Consider the following 14778-nt stretch of genomic DNA (forward strand, 5'->3'; position numbering starts at 1 on the left):
AGTGTTTTTTTTTAGACACATTTAAGCTGCATGTGTAGTTCAGGGGGTCTCACTCACGCTCTTTGGTTCGATGGACTCTGCAGCTTTCGTCATCCCATCTAGACATTTGCCCACGATGGGGATGACCTGTCGATCCACCTCTGCAAAGGTCTTCATGGACTCCCCCAGTCTCTCTATCCTCCTCTCCTCCATCTCCTGGATTTTCTGCAAGCGGTCACGGGAGACAAATTAAAAACGGCAAACCCGCTCCTAAAACCACGTCAATACGGTATTGAAGTGAGCAAAGCATGGACATTGGCAACAATCGTAAGACAAGTTCAGAGACAAAATGGATTACTGCCCTTCCTGTTTTTTTATAATTCTGACAGCATTCTTATATGATCCAGTTTTCCATATTAAGTAATTAATTAGAAAAACAAATGGTTTGCCTAATTTTCAAAGCTTGGTAACTGCTGAATCACAGATCATAGAGAAAAAAAGATGATCATAAGTTTTGCATAACCTCACTGAGCAAAACAGAACATTGAAGTTGAAATGCATAAGCAAAGCAGATTGATGCCTTCTTCAATGGAAGTGAAGGAGATACTATAATAGGCCTGCCACAACAGTCAGCTTACCTGGAATATATGTGGTATAAGGGTGTAGTAATGTTCATTCTGCTCCTGGTTGAAACTCTGAAAGAAGGATGAATACTCAGCCTTGCTGTCAGCGGCCATCTGATGTCGTAGCTGGGCTTGCTGCCGTGCCTGCGAATGACATGAAGACGCAGAAATGAATGAGCTGCATGTGCAGTAGAATGCTTTTCATTACATCCTGTGATTTACTGAGACCAAAGACATACAGTAATTCCACATGGTTATGCACATTAGGAGCTAATGAGGCAATGTTACGCAAAGGACCACATGACGTGTCTTGTGATCGACTGTGCAGTATATAAGACCTAGGTCAGTTAGATGTTAGTTTGCCATGCAGCGTTTTCGGGGTATATTGTTAACCTTTTTACTCCAGTCTTTAATACTTTTTTGTACTATTAACATGGAATCAGGTGATTAATAGTGCTGGGTTGAACACAGGTTTCTTTTCAACAAATATTCTTTCATTTTGAAAGCTGGAAAACAAATATCATAATTTGTACTATATTACAGTAAAAAAAAAAATCTGTAATGTGTGGTATTTATTTCACACATGGTTTTTCTTTGCATGATGTATTTTTGATACAGTAATCGATATATTCTATCAAATGAACAAAAACAAAACATGGTCGTTTTTGCCACCGAACACATTGCAAGCAGTATTTGTTCAAACAGTCAAATATTTGTCCCAGTGAATAATCATTACGGACCAGCTCTGATGTACCCTGGTGCTGAAACAATATTCTTGCCTTTCGGCTATACGTTTCAACACTGGTGAACCAGACAGACTGAGCTGGAAAGCACTGGCTTAGATTATGTGTGCACTGTTCTTTTAACTAAAGATCATTTATAATCATTTAAAATGCACAGCCGACCCCTGTCCCTTATGGGTGAGAATTTCTGCATAACCACGAAAGAGACAAGACGCAGTGCTCTGTTATTCTATAACCCATCAGTGCCTTCCATGAGTGCACCTGTGCCTCAGCCAATTACAGCTGACATATTGTAGCATTGCCATTGTTTCCATTTCCCACCGTGCCATTCCATTAATAAACACAGCCAGCCACATCAAAGCAGGCAATCTTACAGAAGTGGAGCGAGCCAATCAAACTAGCGAGGGGCACCACTACTGCTGAGCTAAACTATGGGTAATGACTTCATCTAAATTCCTATGTTCTTATGAGATGCATATGTGGCGTGTAACAGAATACCTCCATGTAACTGTAACACTTAGCAAATGCAATGCCAGGTTTCAGCACAGAGGTGAGTTGGCTTTTTTGGCATTCGCTTTTATTAAATTCCCAAAGGTCTCCACATTTGGATCATAACAGGAAGACACTGAAATGTGCCAGACACATGAGGAGAAAGTGGGGTCGGAAATTTTTCATTCTCGCACAAACAGTCCTGCTGTAATAACACCAAGTTCCACACAGTAACAATAAATCAGACTGTCGCATTTGAGATTATAAAGCCAAATTGGCTGTCCATTACACGTCTGATTAACACGCTTAACAAACGGCATCACTCACATGAATTCTTAAAAAACAATAAGACCTGTATCTTAATGGGTAGGGGTTCTGATTTCAGGGTTAAACACAAAAACCCCAGAATGGAATTCTTGAAATTTGGGTTCGATCAGAAACAAATATTAACTTGACAGACCAATTAATTAACATTGTGAGCTATTAAGAATGTACTAACCAACAGACTAAGTAAAGGTGTTCATTTTATTGTTAATTTAGCATATGAAAGTATATTAAAAGAGCAAGTAGAATCAAATGTCATTTTAATTGGCGTATCACATTGCCCTTACCATTTTCTGGCATGCTTCATTTTTCTCTAAATCTGCCTTTACCTGACTTTGAGCTTTTGTGGACAATCCTAAGTGGCGGGACTGAATCATGTGACAAAGTGACCTTTCAATTCTGCCAGCCCCCAAAGGTCAGATCATCGAATAAAATAATAAGGGAAACGTAAAAAAAGCAACACAAATATATTGGAAGCTACTTACTTTAAACGATTCTGCTGTTTTATTTTGTAAGAGCAGAATACAATAGAAACCCATTTTACCCTGTTATGTGTATATGTGTGTAAAGGCATTTAACCTGGATTTTAAGGAAAGGCCATGTACCCCTCCAGAACATTTTAAACATCTTGAAGACTTGAGATGTTTCCAATAGCTTCTGTTTCTGCAAATTAGGGTAAATCAATTCTTGCACTGCAGCATGAAAAGAGATAAGCATTTTATATGTAGGTAACCACCAATTATTGTGATCCCTAGGAGATGCTACTGAAAGACTAGACTTTACACTTCTATCAATTATGCTAATTAAAATGGTTGTAGCTAACAAAAAAAATCCATAGATCGTACACGTCTTGCACTTCCATATGCTTTATATAGATCTCAAATGTGCAGTTTTGAAAGAAACACCTACTACACTAGGTTAAAGGAAGCTCTCCGTTTTCATGTTGTCTTTGTTTCACTTCTAGATTGTTTCACCACAGCAGTATCTTCTGGGTCAAAGCATGTTGCTGGCTGAAAGTATGTCAGCCAATATGGTAGATGGTTGCTTAATGACAGGGAGTGCTAGGCATGCACAGAAACGCGCAGACATGCAGAATGCTGCAACGCATAGTCCATTAATCTCTAGACACGCTAAGCGTACTTGACCTTCAGCAGCAAATTCAAACAATGTTGTATTTTTAACACGCTAAGAGAATGACACATCCTGTCCACATTAGGACCCCCCCCCCCAAACTCTCTCTCTCTCACACACACACACACACAAGCATTAGGTACCACTCTAAATTTCATACAACTTTTAATGTCTCAATAACAACTTCAAGCGTATAATTTCCATGATAAAGGCTTGACTACAACCATTTATATAAAAAATAAAACAATTCCCCTAAATACTGTTCGTTACAGTGTTGAGAGTTCAGGCGTTGAATAATGTTTTTGTACTCATCTACAGAGTGATTCTATTGGATTTAATTTGAGAAACTATCAATCATTCATTCATTCTACGGTTATTCACCCGTCCTCATTTGTGGAATAACTACAGTACTTTAATGGAGTATCCTCTATTTCTTTCCTCCATCTGCAACACAACAATGTTGTAGCAGTGCTGAGCTAGGATAATAACATTTCCACAGAAAACTCTTTTTTTAGCATTAGTTTTTGTTTAGAAATTTCAAGAAGCTTTACAGATTATGACGTCCAAACAGAGACACAATTAGACTGGGGAGTCCAGTTCATGGAAGTGCAACACACGGTCTTTTAAATAAAGACTTTTCTTTCACTCAGTAAAGGTGATTTAAGGTTTAAAAATGGAATTAAATAAACTACCACATGCAAAAACCCAAACCAAAAACCTTCAGCTGTGATAATGCTGCCAATGCTAATAAGAGTTAAGGAACTGATTTATTGGTTATTACTGTTTTTAAAATACGTCATGGTGTTAGTACATGTTCTTACTGTATTCTGTATTAAACACTGATTTATAGTGCAGGGAAATTCTTGTGCTATATAAGGTCAAGTTTTGTTCTGGTAGGCACAAACTGTTCAACTCAGTTTTAGATTATCTTACAAATTGTGATAGTGTTCTGGACTCACGTCAGCATTAATTGACCAAAAAAGGTAATAAGTGAATGTGCTTCAGTTTGTGTTCAGTTTGAATTTATTGTATATACAATTCTACAGGTTCCTGCAAACATATGGAAACAGCCTGCTACCTTTTCAGCTTGCCAGGAATATTCTCTGAATTACAGAGCCTGGTTTTCGATTTCTGGATGCCAGAAAGCTTCTTGCTCATCCAAGTCGACGGGGAATTGGCAGAAAAATGAAGAAATGAGAGCATGCAGAGGAACTCATGGAAAAAAACAAAGGTGTTTTCTGGCATAACAAAACATACCACTGAGTGCTATAATATCCAGTTAAATTTAACAAAGAAAACACATGTGCAGATGTATATGATATCTGCCCCCAAGTGCAAAATAACTACCTCATAATGCAGTCTGCTGCAGCCTATAGTTCATTTTTCTATACTGCAATTTGCATGAAAAATGTTATGTTAAACCCACTCAGACAGACCACAGCTGAAACAAATGAAGGGATATCAAACCTTGACATTGCCTTCCATTGATGTAGTCTACCCCTATCTGTATTTATTTTACGTGTAAAGTGCTGAGACCTGACCACAGACCCATTTAAGATATATTGCACCTCAGTGTCTATATATGCTGTCTGGGATGTGAGGTTTGAAACTCTACTGAGAAGATTGGTGTATAAAATACATAAGAGGAGTTTAACAGCCCTGCCATGATTCGCATGGCTTTATTTTTAATTGTAACCATGTTTATTGTTCGTCTCATTGACACTAATTACAGATGCTTTTTGAAAAAAGGACTGACTTTCTAAACTGCAATCTTTTAAATCACTAAACAGGAAGCTCCATCGAGTTTTACATATTTTTACATATGTTGCAGACTGAAGGCTCCATCCATCATGAGCAGCATGCAATCAGAGTTGTTCTTTCAGGTGGTGCTTTTCTTCCAATTCCAGGAACGCCCGGGAGTCTTAATGGGCACGTTGGTCAGCGCAGCCACTACCATGCCCCTTGTCAAGTCACTGAGATCCTTTTTCTTTCCCATGATTGTTGCTGAATAGCTGCACGCAACTCTCACACACCTTATACAAGTCCAGTGGATCACATGACACATCACGTTACCACAGTGATTTGCATACTTTGCAGATACTTACATTGTCCAAATATTTGGCCAGGTCTGTGTATCATTTTTTTTATTTTTTTTTTGTGGAAAATTGGAAAAACATGAACTCATAAGCAATGGTTTTAATATATGACACTGAGGTAGCCAGTAAACATCTCTTGTGGGTGAGCTCATACCTGCAACAGCAGACAAAAGCATTAATTTGAAGCTTTGGCACATTTCAAAAGCCAATAAAACAGAAAAGAGCTTTTAAAGAGGCAATGCTGTGTTTCCACAGAAAGACAGAGCGTTGATCAATCCATGCTTACAGTACTATGCTTGCAATGGAAAATATGGGAGCGGGGTTCTGTCAGGCAAGACACCCAGAGCTCAAACACGATGTTTTAATGGCATTTCACAATGCACATGAAGACACAGACACACAACACATACAACACATGGGACCAGGTATTATAATTACTGTGCACCATGCTGGCTATCCTGCTTATAATTGTGACAGCTAACTAATAAAATACATCTTCTCTATAGCAACCGATGTGTAATGTATGAACTTGTGTGACAGCACACCAACTGAGATACCCAAATTACACTGAGAAGCTTTAACTGTACTAATGCATCTTAAAATACAACAAATACCAGAGAATATAGAATAAAAATGTTAGTTTTAATAGCATTGGTATTTTTCTAAATGTTGTAGATGATTTTTGTCTTATATAATACCATTTCTGGATGTGCCTAAAAGCCCTGTTTTTCAATTACCAAAAACTTATTTTTCCCTGTTATGTATTTGCTGTATATACTAGTGGTTCTCAAACTCAGGTCACAAGTAATTACATAGAGGTAATAAATTAAATACTAGGAAAATGTAGCTGCTATAAATTATCCCTTCAAGTCTACATTATCATTATACTGTATAAGGTGCTCATAAAAATGCTGGGTACCCGAATGTTGGAATTAAGAACCACTTGCTGGCACATACCAGTGCAACCAAATTAGACACAGTAAACTGGAACTTGCTTCCTAGGCCCTCTGAAAACATGGCCAGAGCCCAACGCCCAACGCCTTTGGGCCAGAGCCCAAAGCTTAATCTCTGCTGTTGTTTCATCTGGGCTATTTGCTACAGCCTCAGCCTCATCTAGTAATGCTTGATCTAACAGTGGCTCTGGGCATTTCATAACCCTACAATCTGCACTCCTTGAAAGCCAACAAGGGATTAAAAACCAAGACAACCATTAGACTGGCTACTGTCCAGGTTGTTTTTTTCATTTACTTTGAAATAATCCTTTTGCCATGTGTGTGTGCGTGTGTGTGTGTGTGTGTGTGTGCGTGTACGTATATATGTGCATGTTTAACATATACAGTACAGGTCCCCACAGATGTAAAAAAAAAGTACGATAAACCTACCTTGTGGGAACATCGCTTCAAGGCATGTTAGAAAAAGAAATAATGCAGTTAGCATTAGGTCTACTTTGTATGAAAAGGGGCAGGATTTGGGGACGAGGACAGCTTTATATGGGTGTTGAACAAGGGATACTGAAACAGGAATGTAGACGTGCTTTTTGTATATGTGTGTCTGTTCTAAGTGCCTTTTCTTTTTCTGGAAATCAAAATTATTTGGATGCAGAATATTTCTGTATTGAACTGTCCCGAAAAACAAATGCAAGGGCACTGCTATTATGAAAAACACAGAGTACAAATCAAAACACTGCACCATCATGACAAGCCTCGTTGAACAGCTATATAGTGTAAGGCTCAAGTCACTGCGCAAGGGCTAGGCTTTTGAACATATAAAGTGTCCTGCGACTTTTACTGTATCTCAGAACAGCTGGCAACCATGACATTATACAGTACATTGCACACCAGTATATAGCAATGCATAGCATTTTAATAGCAATAAAGTACAAAATAGAATTTTTTAACAATTCATCCTTTGCACTAGTCTGCCGTATAACTAATGTGTATCAAAAGCTATAAAACAGTTCCATATGGTTATGGGAAAACAAGAAAGCAACACAAGTGTACAATGTAATGAATGTTTTGACATTCAGTTAACTAGATACACAGAGGCTCGTCAATGACATTCCCAAACTTGACAGATGCCACAACAGAGGATTCAGGGCATCAGGGTATTTAAAGATGGAAAATAAATAAAGTAACTGTAGAGAATTTGAAATTGCTGATTGCATGTGCTTCTGTTTGCAGAAATTCCTGACATTTGTCACAGTGTTTTTGTGCATCTCAGCTGAGGTTTCAGATCATATTTTGCATGCTGAATTTCTATATATAGGCCTCTTGTGTGCAGTCACGAGGCAGCATGCTGTATCCATGGGACTGAGGGGCTGCCATTGCTGCTGCTGTGCAATCTGCACAGGCCCTTAAAGCTGCAGTGCACCACAATCTCGCTCCATAACGTTTCCACCACATTACAAATCCTTGGTGTCTCTTTAGTACATAGTTCAGCCTTCTGGGTATTCTTTTCAGAAAGAGACGACCCGGTTTGTTTTAATGCTGCAGAGGTAGTCTGTAATTCAAATAGGCATGCTCCTGTGGCTACCTGCAGCAGTAAAAGGTTATAAAATTAAACCGAAAGTTCTGTTATACAGCCCCACAACACAATTGAAAAAAGGGAGTGCCTATTATTTTGTCCATCATTAAATTGGGCTTTGACTGCTTCCTAAGTCTATAAAATTTTTATAACTTGAGGCACACTACATTATTCAGGCTGAGGATGTGTAACATTGGCAAGAAACACACCCATTGCAATCCTGTGTGTGCCCTGCAATGACATGTACCACAGCACGGTCCGATCAGTTTCATTACCCGTCGGCTCTCATATGATTCACAGGAGATTCATCTACTCTGAGTCACCTACACCTAACAATAAACCCTCCTTGTCAATTACACATCGGCTGAAACTGTACTGTGCAGGCAAAAGACTGTTCTTTGTATTCTTAAGCAAGCCTATGGGAAAGCGATGGATTACTCAAAGGAGCAGACCTTTCGTAATGTGAAGGAATTAAGGAATACGTGGGTTCAACCTTTTTAAACTCACCACAGTCTAACTTACAGTTAGCAACCTATTATCCAATAAGCAGGACACTAATGAATTGCTGTACAACCCATATTAAAAAAACACTACAGTTTACTGAACAGCACCATGACACTGTTTAGTTGCATAATACTATAGAACTCATTATTTATTTAGTAAATAACTTGAATTCAGGTCTAATTGCTGTTTGCCTAATTTGGAACCACAGCTGAAAAGGAACACTGTAATTAATTTTATGAAGCAATACTGTTTTGAGGGGAACTGCTTTTAGTATCTTTGTCTCTGATTTGCTGATTGTGTGAATCATACAAGTCATGCCATCATAAGACTCAGTGACTGGAAGGAAGTCCTGAAAGCTGCTTGTGGGGAGCCCATCTCCCAGCAGCCTTTGCAAACAACAAGCAATTTGGGATTTCGCAGTTGCCCATAATACAGTACCTTGCCCACAGCAGGGTCTAATGTAAAGGAAGTCAAAAACTAAAGAGAAATAAGGATTATTTTTGCTCTGGAAAAACTAGGGAAGGGTGATATTCGGGAACTATTGTTGTGCTGGAGATTGGGCATTATCCAACAAACCAGAGAGGATCTTCAGTTTTCATGGAACGCCAAGGTAAGGTTGAGAATGGAACCACACTCTCCTTCGATCTCTCATTTAGTTTCAACAGCGAACCAGACAATCATTTGATTTTGATTTCCGATCTCTCGTCACCTTCTGTCATTACTCCATAGCTACGGAACCCTGCCATGTGTAAGACATTATAGACAACTGCAAAACGGTTCATGGTTTTGTCCTTTGAGTCAGGTTATGGAATATTTTGACTATGAATCCAGGATCCAAAAGCCAGCTAAAAATAGCTTCTCCTAAATAAATACTACTAATCTTTTAGTCCAGTGGTTTTCAACCCAGGTCCTCTCGTATGGTCCAGGTTGTTGCTTCAATCAGCTTTCTTTTTTTTAAATTGTAATTAAAATTTGAATTTGTGCTGCAGTCTGGCAATGAACATCAGCTCTGCAAATAATGTTCCTCACAGATCTATTAGCCCTCCCCTTGCACATCATATGCAGAATTCCCTGGTTAAACAATTGAGTTTACTATTACCTTTAAGAGATGCTCAAACTCAATAATAATCCATCAGTATGATTTCAGTGAGGTTAATTCATTTTCAAAGAAATAAAATCACACTCACATTTCTAAGCTAATGCAATAACCTAATTGCAAAAGCAGGGGCAACAGGTTCAATTTACAACAGGTTCAATGTATGATAAAAAAAAACAAAAAAACAACCATGAATTATATCCCTATTGCTTCATTTCCCCACAAATAAAAAAAGCACAATAGGTAGTGAACAAACTACCCTGTTCTTTTAGAGTACATACATCCGCTATTCATACATCTGTTCAACCTCTATAAGGCACCAAAATGCACAGGTACTTTGTCATGTATTTCACTAAGCCGTAATACATTACATGTCCAGCAGATGGCATTGGTGTATATACAGTACATGTTTGATGTATCACATATTTAACCAAAATCAACATTTATTGCACGCAACTCAGGGCGATAATTTTGAAGTACATGGAGGAGGATGTCAATGCTTCTGGCCACTGCTGTATAGAATACACTCTGTACTAACTGGAGTGCAAACCTCTTGTGTGTATAAGGGGACTCTCATTTTATTTCTCCACTCTGTAAGGCAGAAAAATGTAAGAGACAAAGTGCATACACAAGATGTGAAGCACACAGAGAATCAGGATCTCTTAAAGGTCTTTTTAACATGTGGTTTTAAGACTCAAAAAGCAGCCATTCATTTCAATGTCAGCTAAACAAACCCTCTATTCTCCAGTCCACTAGAGTGACATGGCGCTGGTGAAGGATGGGAGTGGGAGGGGGTAGGGAGTGCAGCCTGCTAAAGAAAGGCTATTATTCACAGAGCAGCAGGGATGAGTACAATCGGCCATGTGTGTTTATCAAAACGCTGGCCTAAGTGTTCACTAAATGTTAGTTCACATTCCATTCACAGAGATAACCCTGTCGCTGCTGGCCTGTGCCCAGTGCTACACAAGCTTCAAAACCATGCTCCTGTTAACCCCTTCCCAGCCACGTCCTCTCGATCCGGGGCTCTGAACACTGAATGCGTTCTGTGGGCAGCACTAAGCAATCTGCTTCAAAGCAGCGTTAAGTTTTCTTTTTAAAAGGAATAAACTTGTTTCAAAACTGGATATAAAGAAACGTGAATGTTTATGTTGGTGTTGCAATACTGTATGCACATAGCTGGGTTGGACAAAACAAATGAAACACTTGCCACATGGAGTACGCACTTTTTGGTAATGATTAATATTTATTGTTTTATGGTCATCCCTAGCACAATATCAACTTTTCAAGACAGTTTCATTTACAATGGACATGGGGAAGTCACTATGTAATTAGAAAGGATTGATACGTCTCTGAGTTTACTCAGTTCTGAGGAACAGAATGGCCACATACAGTATACTTGTACAGTAACTTCAAATCTAATTGACTCTCTGACATCTAAATGTCCTTATTATATAAATTATAACTATATAAATCTATTTATTTAACTACAAAATTGTAATCCACAGCACATCAAGGGTTAACAGTACTTCTGCCTTCATTTCAATATAGAAGAAAACGTTTTTGTGAGAATAAAGTGCCCCTAGGCCTAATCCTTTATCATCACTAGATCAAAAGAGACAGCAATTATGTATTATTAATAAGTAAAGTCACTCCTATTTGTAATTTTAGATCTACCTACCAACAGTGCAGGGGTCAAACTATTTTCACGACATACCTCTGTCATTCAACTATTACCCATTACTTGTATTTCTCATAAAGTTCATTTGAATACTTCATTGTACTGCGTGATATCTAATTGCTGGGTGCGAACATTAGCACTGGCAATTATTAGAAAGTTAAAAGAGGCACAGGTAAGGCGACATTATGCAGAGGCTCAACAGCCTTACGTGTCATGTGATCGACTTCCCTGTATATCAGACCTAGAGCAGTTAGCGAGTTTGCTTCCTTTAAGCTTTAACACATTTTGAAGATGTTACTAAGCAAATCCTATTGCTTCAAGGGTAAGGAAGCTTGCAGCTAAAGTTACCTTGTAAACAGGACTATCACACGGGAGTACACACTTCCATTTGTTATGTAAATCACACATGTGCAGTTTTTTCATTTGTGATATCTTGTACCATACTATCAGTAGATTAAATAAAGCTCTCAGTATAAATGTTATTATAATATATCTAGGTATAATTATAAACCATTTGTGTAGTGCCTGTGTGTAGCTCAGCACTTTTGCCTTTAAAATACAGAAGAAAAAGATCATTGTTGGAGAGAATAAATTACCTCCAGGCCTAAACGTTTATAACCATGAGATCAAAAGAGGTCATTTTTACTAATGAGTAAAGACTCTCCTTTGTAATTTTACAAATCTAGCTGTTACCCTTGTGAAATCCAATGCTTTCTTTTCTGTCGTTAACCAATCAGCTGCATCCTCTAATGACTGCCATGCTTCTACAGCCAGTGACAGGGATGGGCATTGACTATCCATAACTATTAAACACTCAATAGTGCTGAATCGAGAAATACTCACTATTTCTAAAGACAATGCTTTGACTCCCAAGTCATTGCTGAGGTGAAATGACTTATAACAGTGTAGCAGGCTACCTGAAAGCAAGACGTGCAAACTCAGAGCTTTCTTTAGTGTAGTTCCAGATATCATTTTGATAATGAAAATATAGACATACAACATGTGCTTCCTTCACCCTTGAGATCTAGCGCACAAAGTGAATGGGAGTGCATGGCAGGTTAAGATTAATAGAACAGGATATTAAACAGTAAGAAATTGAATATTCTGAAGATATAGTTTCTCTTTAAGTGTAAACACCCCATCTCAAGGCCTTTGGCTCAGCTGGCTTGCAAAGTAAATTTTCTGGCTGCTTAATTAGTGCTTAAAGCACTGTGATACAATACAAGTCCAGCTGTAACCACATACCAGTACAGTGTATATTTTTAGAATGTTCAGGCAACGAATTCCACTACAGAAACAGCAGTTAATCATTTGAAGAGGTCAAGCGATTGTCACAGGATCTTGCCCCTACTCTACCATCACCAGACAGTGCAAATGTGTATTATACATCTGTGCTCCGATTAGGACTGACTGGTATTGATTCCTGCCGTTTAAAGACTCCAGTGTTTCTGTGCAAAACCAGCAACACTGTTAGAGCTCCGCAGTGTATAGAGATTAGCTGGCCAGTCACAATCTTCCGCTGATTATTTCTCGACAGCAGGCTACAGACAACGACAGTGTGCCCTGCGACAATACACATATTGTGCTACAAGGAAGCACTGTCCGGTTTTTGGTTTGTATCCGTGGTTCGTAATTAGAAATGGAGTATCCCTTATTTTCTAGGCTCCAGTTAGCAGCCCATTTGTTATTTAACTGTTCATTAAACGTGCTTTAATTATTTAAACAGGAGAAACTCATATTGATACACTATGGCAACAGCTGTTTGGATTTAAGGTGGTACTGTTGATATGCACTGTTGCTAAGGTGCGGTATCCAACGCGTTTTTCTCACTAGCATGTTCATATGTGCCTAACGGTTTTGCTGTACTTTATTTTCACTGCGCTGAACCTCATTTCTTCCTAGCACAACACTACGGGCCCTATTTCCATTCGTGACTAAGGGGTTTAAGCATACATAAGCCTTTTTAGTCGTTTAGATGGGTGACTTGTGTATATGAGATTTTCAAACGTGTAAATGTAGCTGTTTCTAGGGGTTTAGTCGTCCGTCCATTTTAAGTTATTCACGGCTACTTAAATTAGCTGGCATACCCCTACGTGCGATTTCCATCGCATTTACACGTCTATTATTAGGCTTTCAGGACTTTCCAAGTTACACCTGCTTCTACTTGGTGTAACTTTAGTGGCTATCGTTTAAACGATAGACAATTCACTACCCTTTTAAAAGCAAGAATGGCAGGTGTTTTTTTTGAAGTGGTTGGTAGATTATACAGGCCCCGTATCTTTTTACTGGACACAACAGATGATCAGATCATTAGTCGTTTTCGACTAGATACACAAGAAATATTTGATTTATGTGAGGAGTTATCAGAGGATTTGGAGGAGAACTCCACAAAGCACAGCTTTGCTGTTCCTGTGGCAGTTAAGATTCTATGGGGGGCTTTCAAAGTATGGAGGATATTTTATGCCAAAATGAAAAATAAATATAGATTGTCACAAAAAAACAAAATAATAATTTTATACAATTGCAGCGATTCAACACGTTACCCCATCCTCTTTTTTGTATGGTCCCGGGATCTGTTGATCCTTTGCCTTGTGGGAAGGTTTTATATCAATGAAGAACTGCATCAACAAGTATTTCTACTTCCTCAGATGAAAAATGTTTTTTTCTGTTGTTTTTTATTTTCTCCTAAACCAGAGAGGCAGACGCTCCAGTTGTATTGAGGTTTGCAGCTATTCATTTATTTTTTATTATTTCTGAAATGCAAATGACCTTTATAAACGCCTAAACAACTAAATGTAGGTGATTCAGAGCCCTGTCTGCTCAATACCATCCTAATTGACATTCTGCCTCATCAATGAGCACGTTAGTGACTACAGGTTTTGAAAATCACACCTACATTGACACATCTAAATCCAATGTTACCTGTAGGAGAGAATGTAGTTAGCCCATGTAGGTATTAGAAGCCCATCTTAATTATAAAATAATTTTGAGGTGAAGGATTTACTTGTCATTTCACATGCTGGTGACTTTTTAAAACAATAAAGGCCCACCCATACCAAGCTGCCCTTTAACCCCTGCAGCACAGGAAATCAACAGCAACCGGAAACTCAGGGAGTACCATTATACTTAATCTAAACAAATACTTTCAGACACGCTACACATAATCAACTGTGCTGCTTATTAATTCAGCATCTGCTGCCACCGTGCCAATAAAGAAAGAGTTATGCGGGCCATCTTATTTTGAAGAGTGTCATGGGAGAGATTTCAGATATAATTGAGCCATTGGGATTACTCTCACATGCCGTACCCGCATCAGTTAATTACATCAACATGCACTGGCTGTTTCTTCCACTGCCCCCCCCCCCCCCAGTGCCGTATAGTAGAATCTGATTAACTTTGGGCTGAGTCACTCTGCACAAGTGCAAGCGAAATTAAAATCAAAATCTAACCGAGGAGGGGTTGGCAATGGGCTCGAGCTAACAGGCAGCTTAAGAGGTTAATTCAATCAAAAAATACAGTGCAGCTTAAATGAACCTCTGTTGCAACCCTCTTCAAAGACACCATTTATTCATACTTCCAGATAGTGGGGCAA

General features: G+C 38.7%; 1 protein-coding gene across 30 annotated transcripts in view; it reads right to left on the reverse strand.

Annotated features, from left to right (window-relative positions):
• The window catches only part of LOC117962555 (formin-binding protein 1-like), a 103847-nt gene that overhangs the window by 29637 nt on the left and 59432 nt on the right, over positions 1 to 14778 (reverse strand). For 20 of the 30 annotated variants that reach the window (XM_058987005.1, XM_058987007.1, XM_058987008.1 and 17 more), the window contains exons 7-9: positions 6768 to 6782; positions 618 to 746; positions 58 to 204 (exon numbers count right to left, since the gene is read on the reverse strand). In XM_058987005.1, coding sequence (XP_058842988.1) covers positions 58 to 204; positions 618 to 746; positions 6768 to 6782 — 291 coding nt within the window. The remainder of the gene's footprint in view (positions 1 to 57; positions 205 to 617; positions 747 to 6767; positions 6783 to 14778) is intronic. The other 10 variants (XM_058987013.1, XM_058987006.1, XM_058987033.1 and 7 more) reach the window with 1 other exon arrangement.

The sequence above is a fragment of the Acipenser ruthenus genome, chromosome 15 (genome assembly GCF_902713425.1).
Source record: "Acipenser ruthenus chromosome 15, fAciRut3.2 maternal haplotype, whole genome shotgun sequence".
In the NCBI taxonomy this organism is placed as follows: Eukaryota; Metazoa; Chordata; class Actinopteri; order Acipenseriformes; family Acipenseridae; genus Acipenser; species Acipenser ruthenus.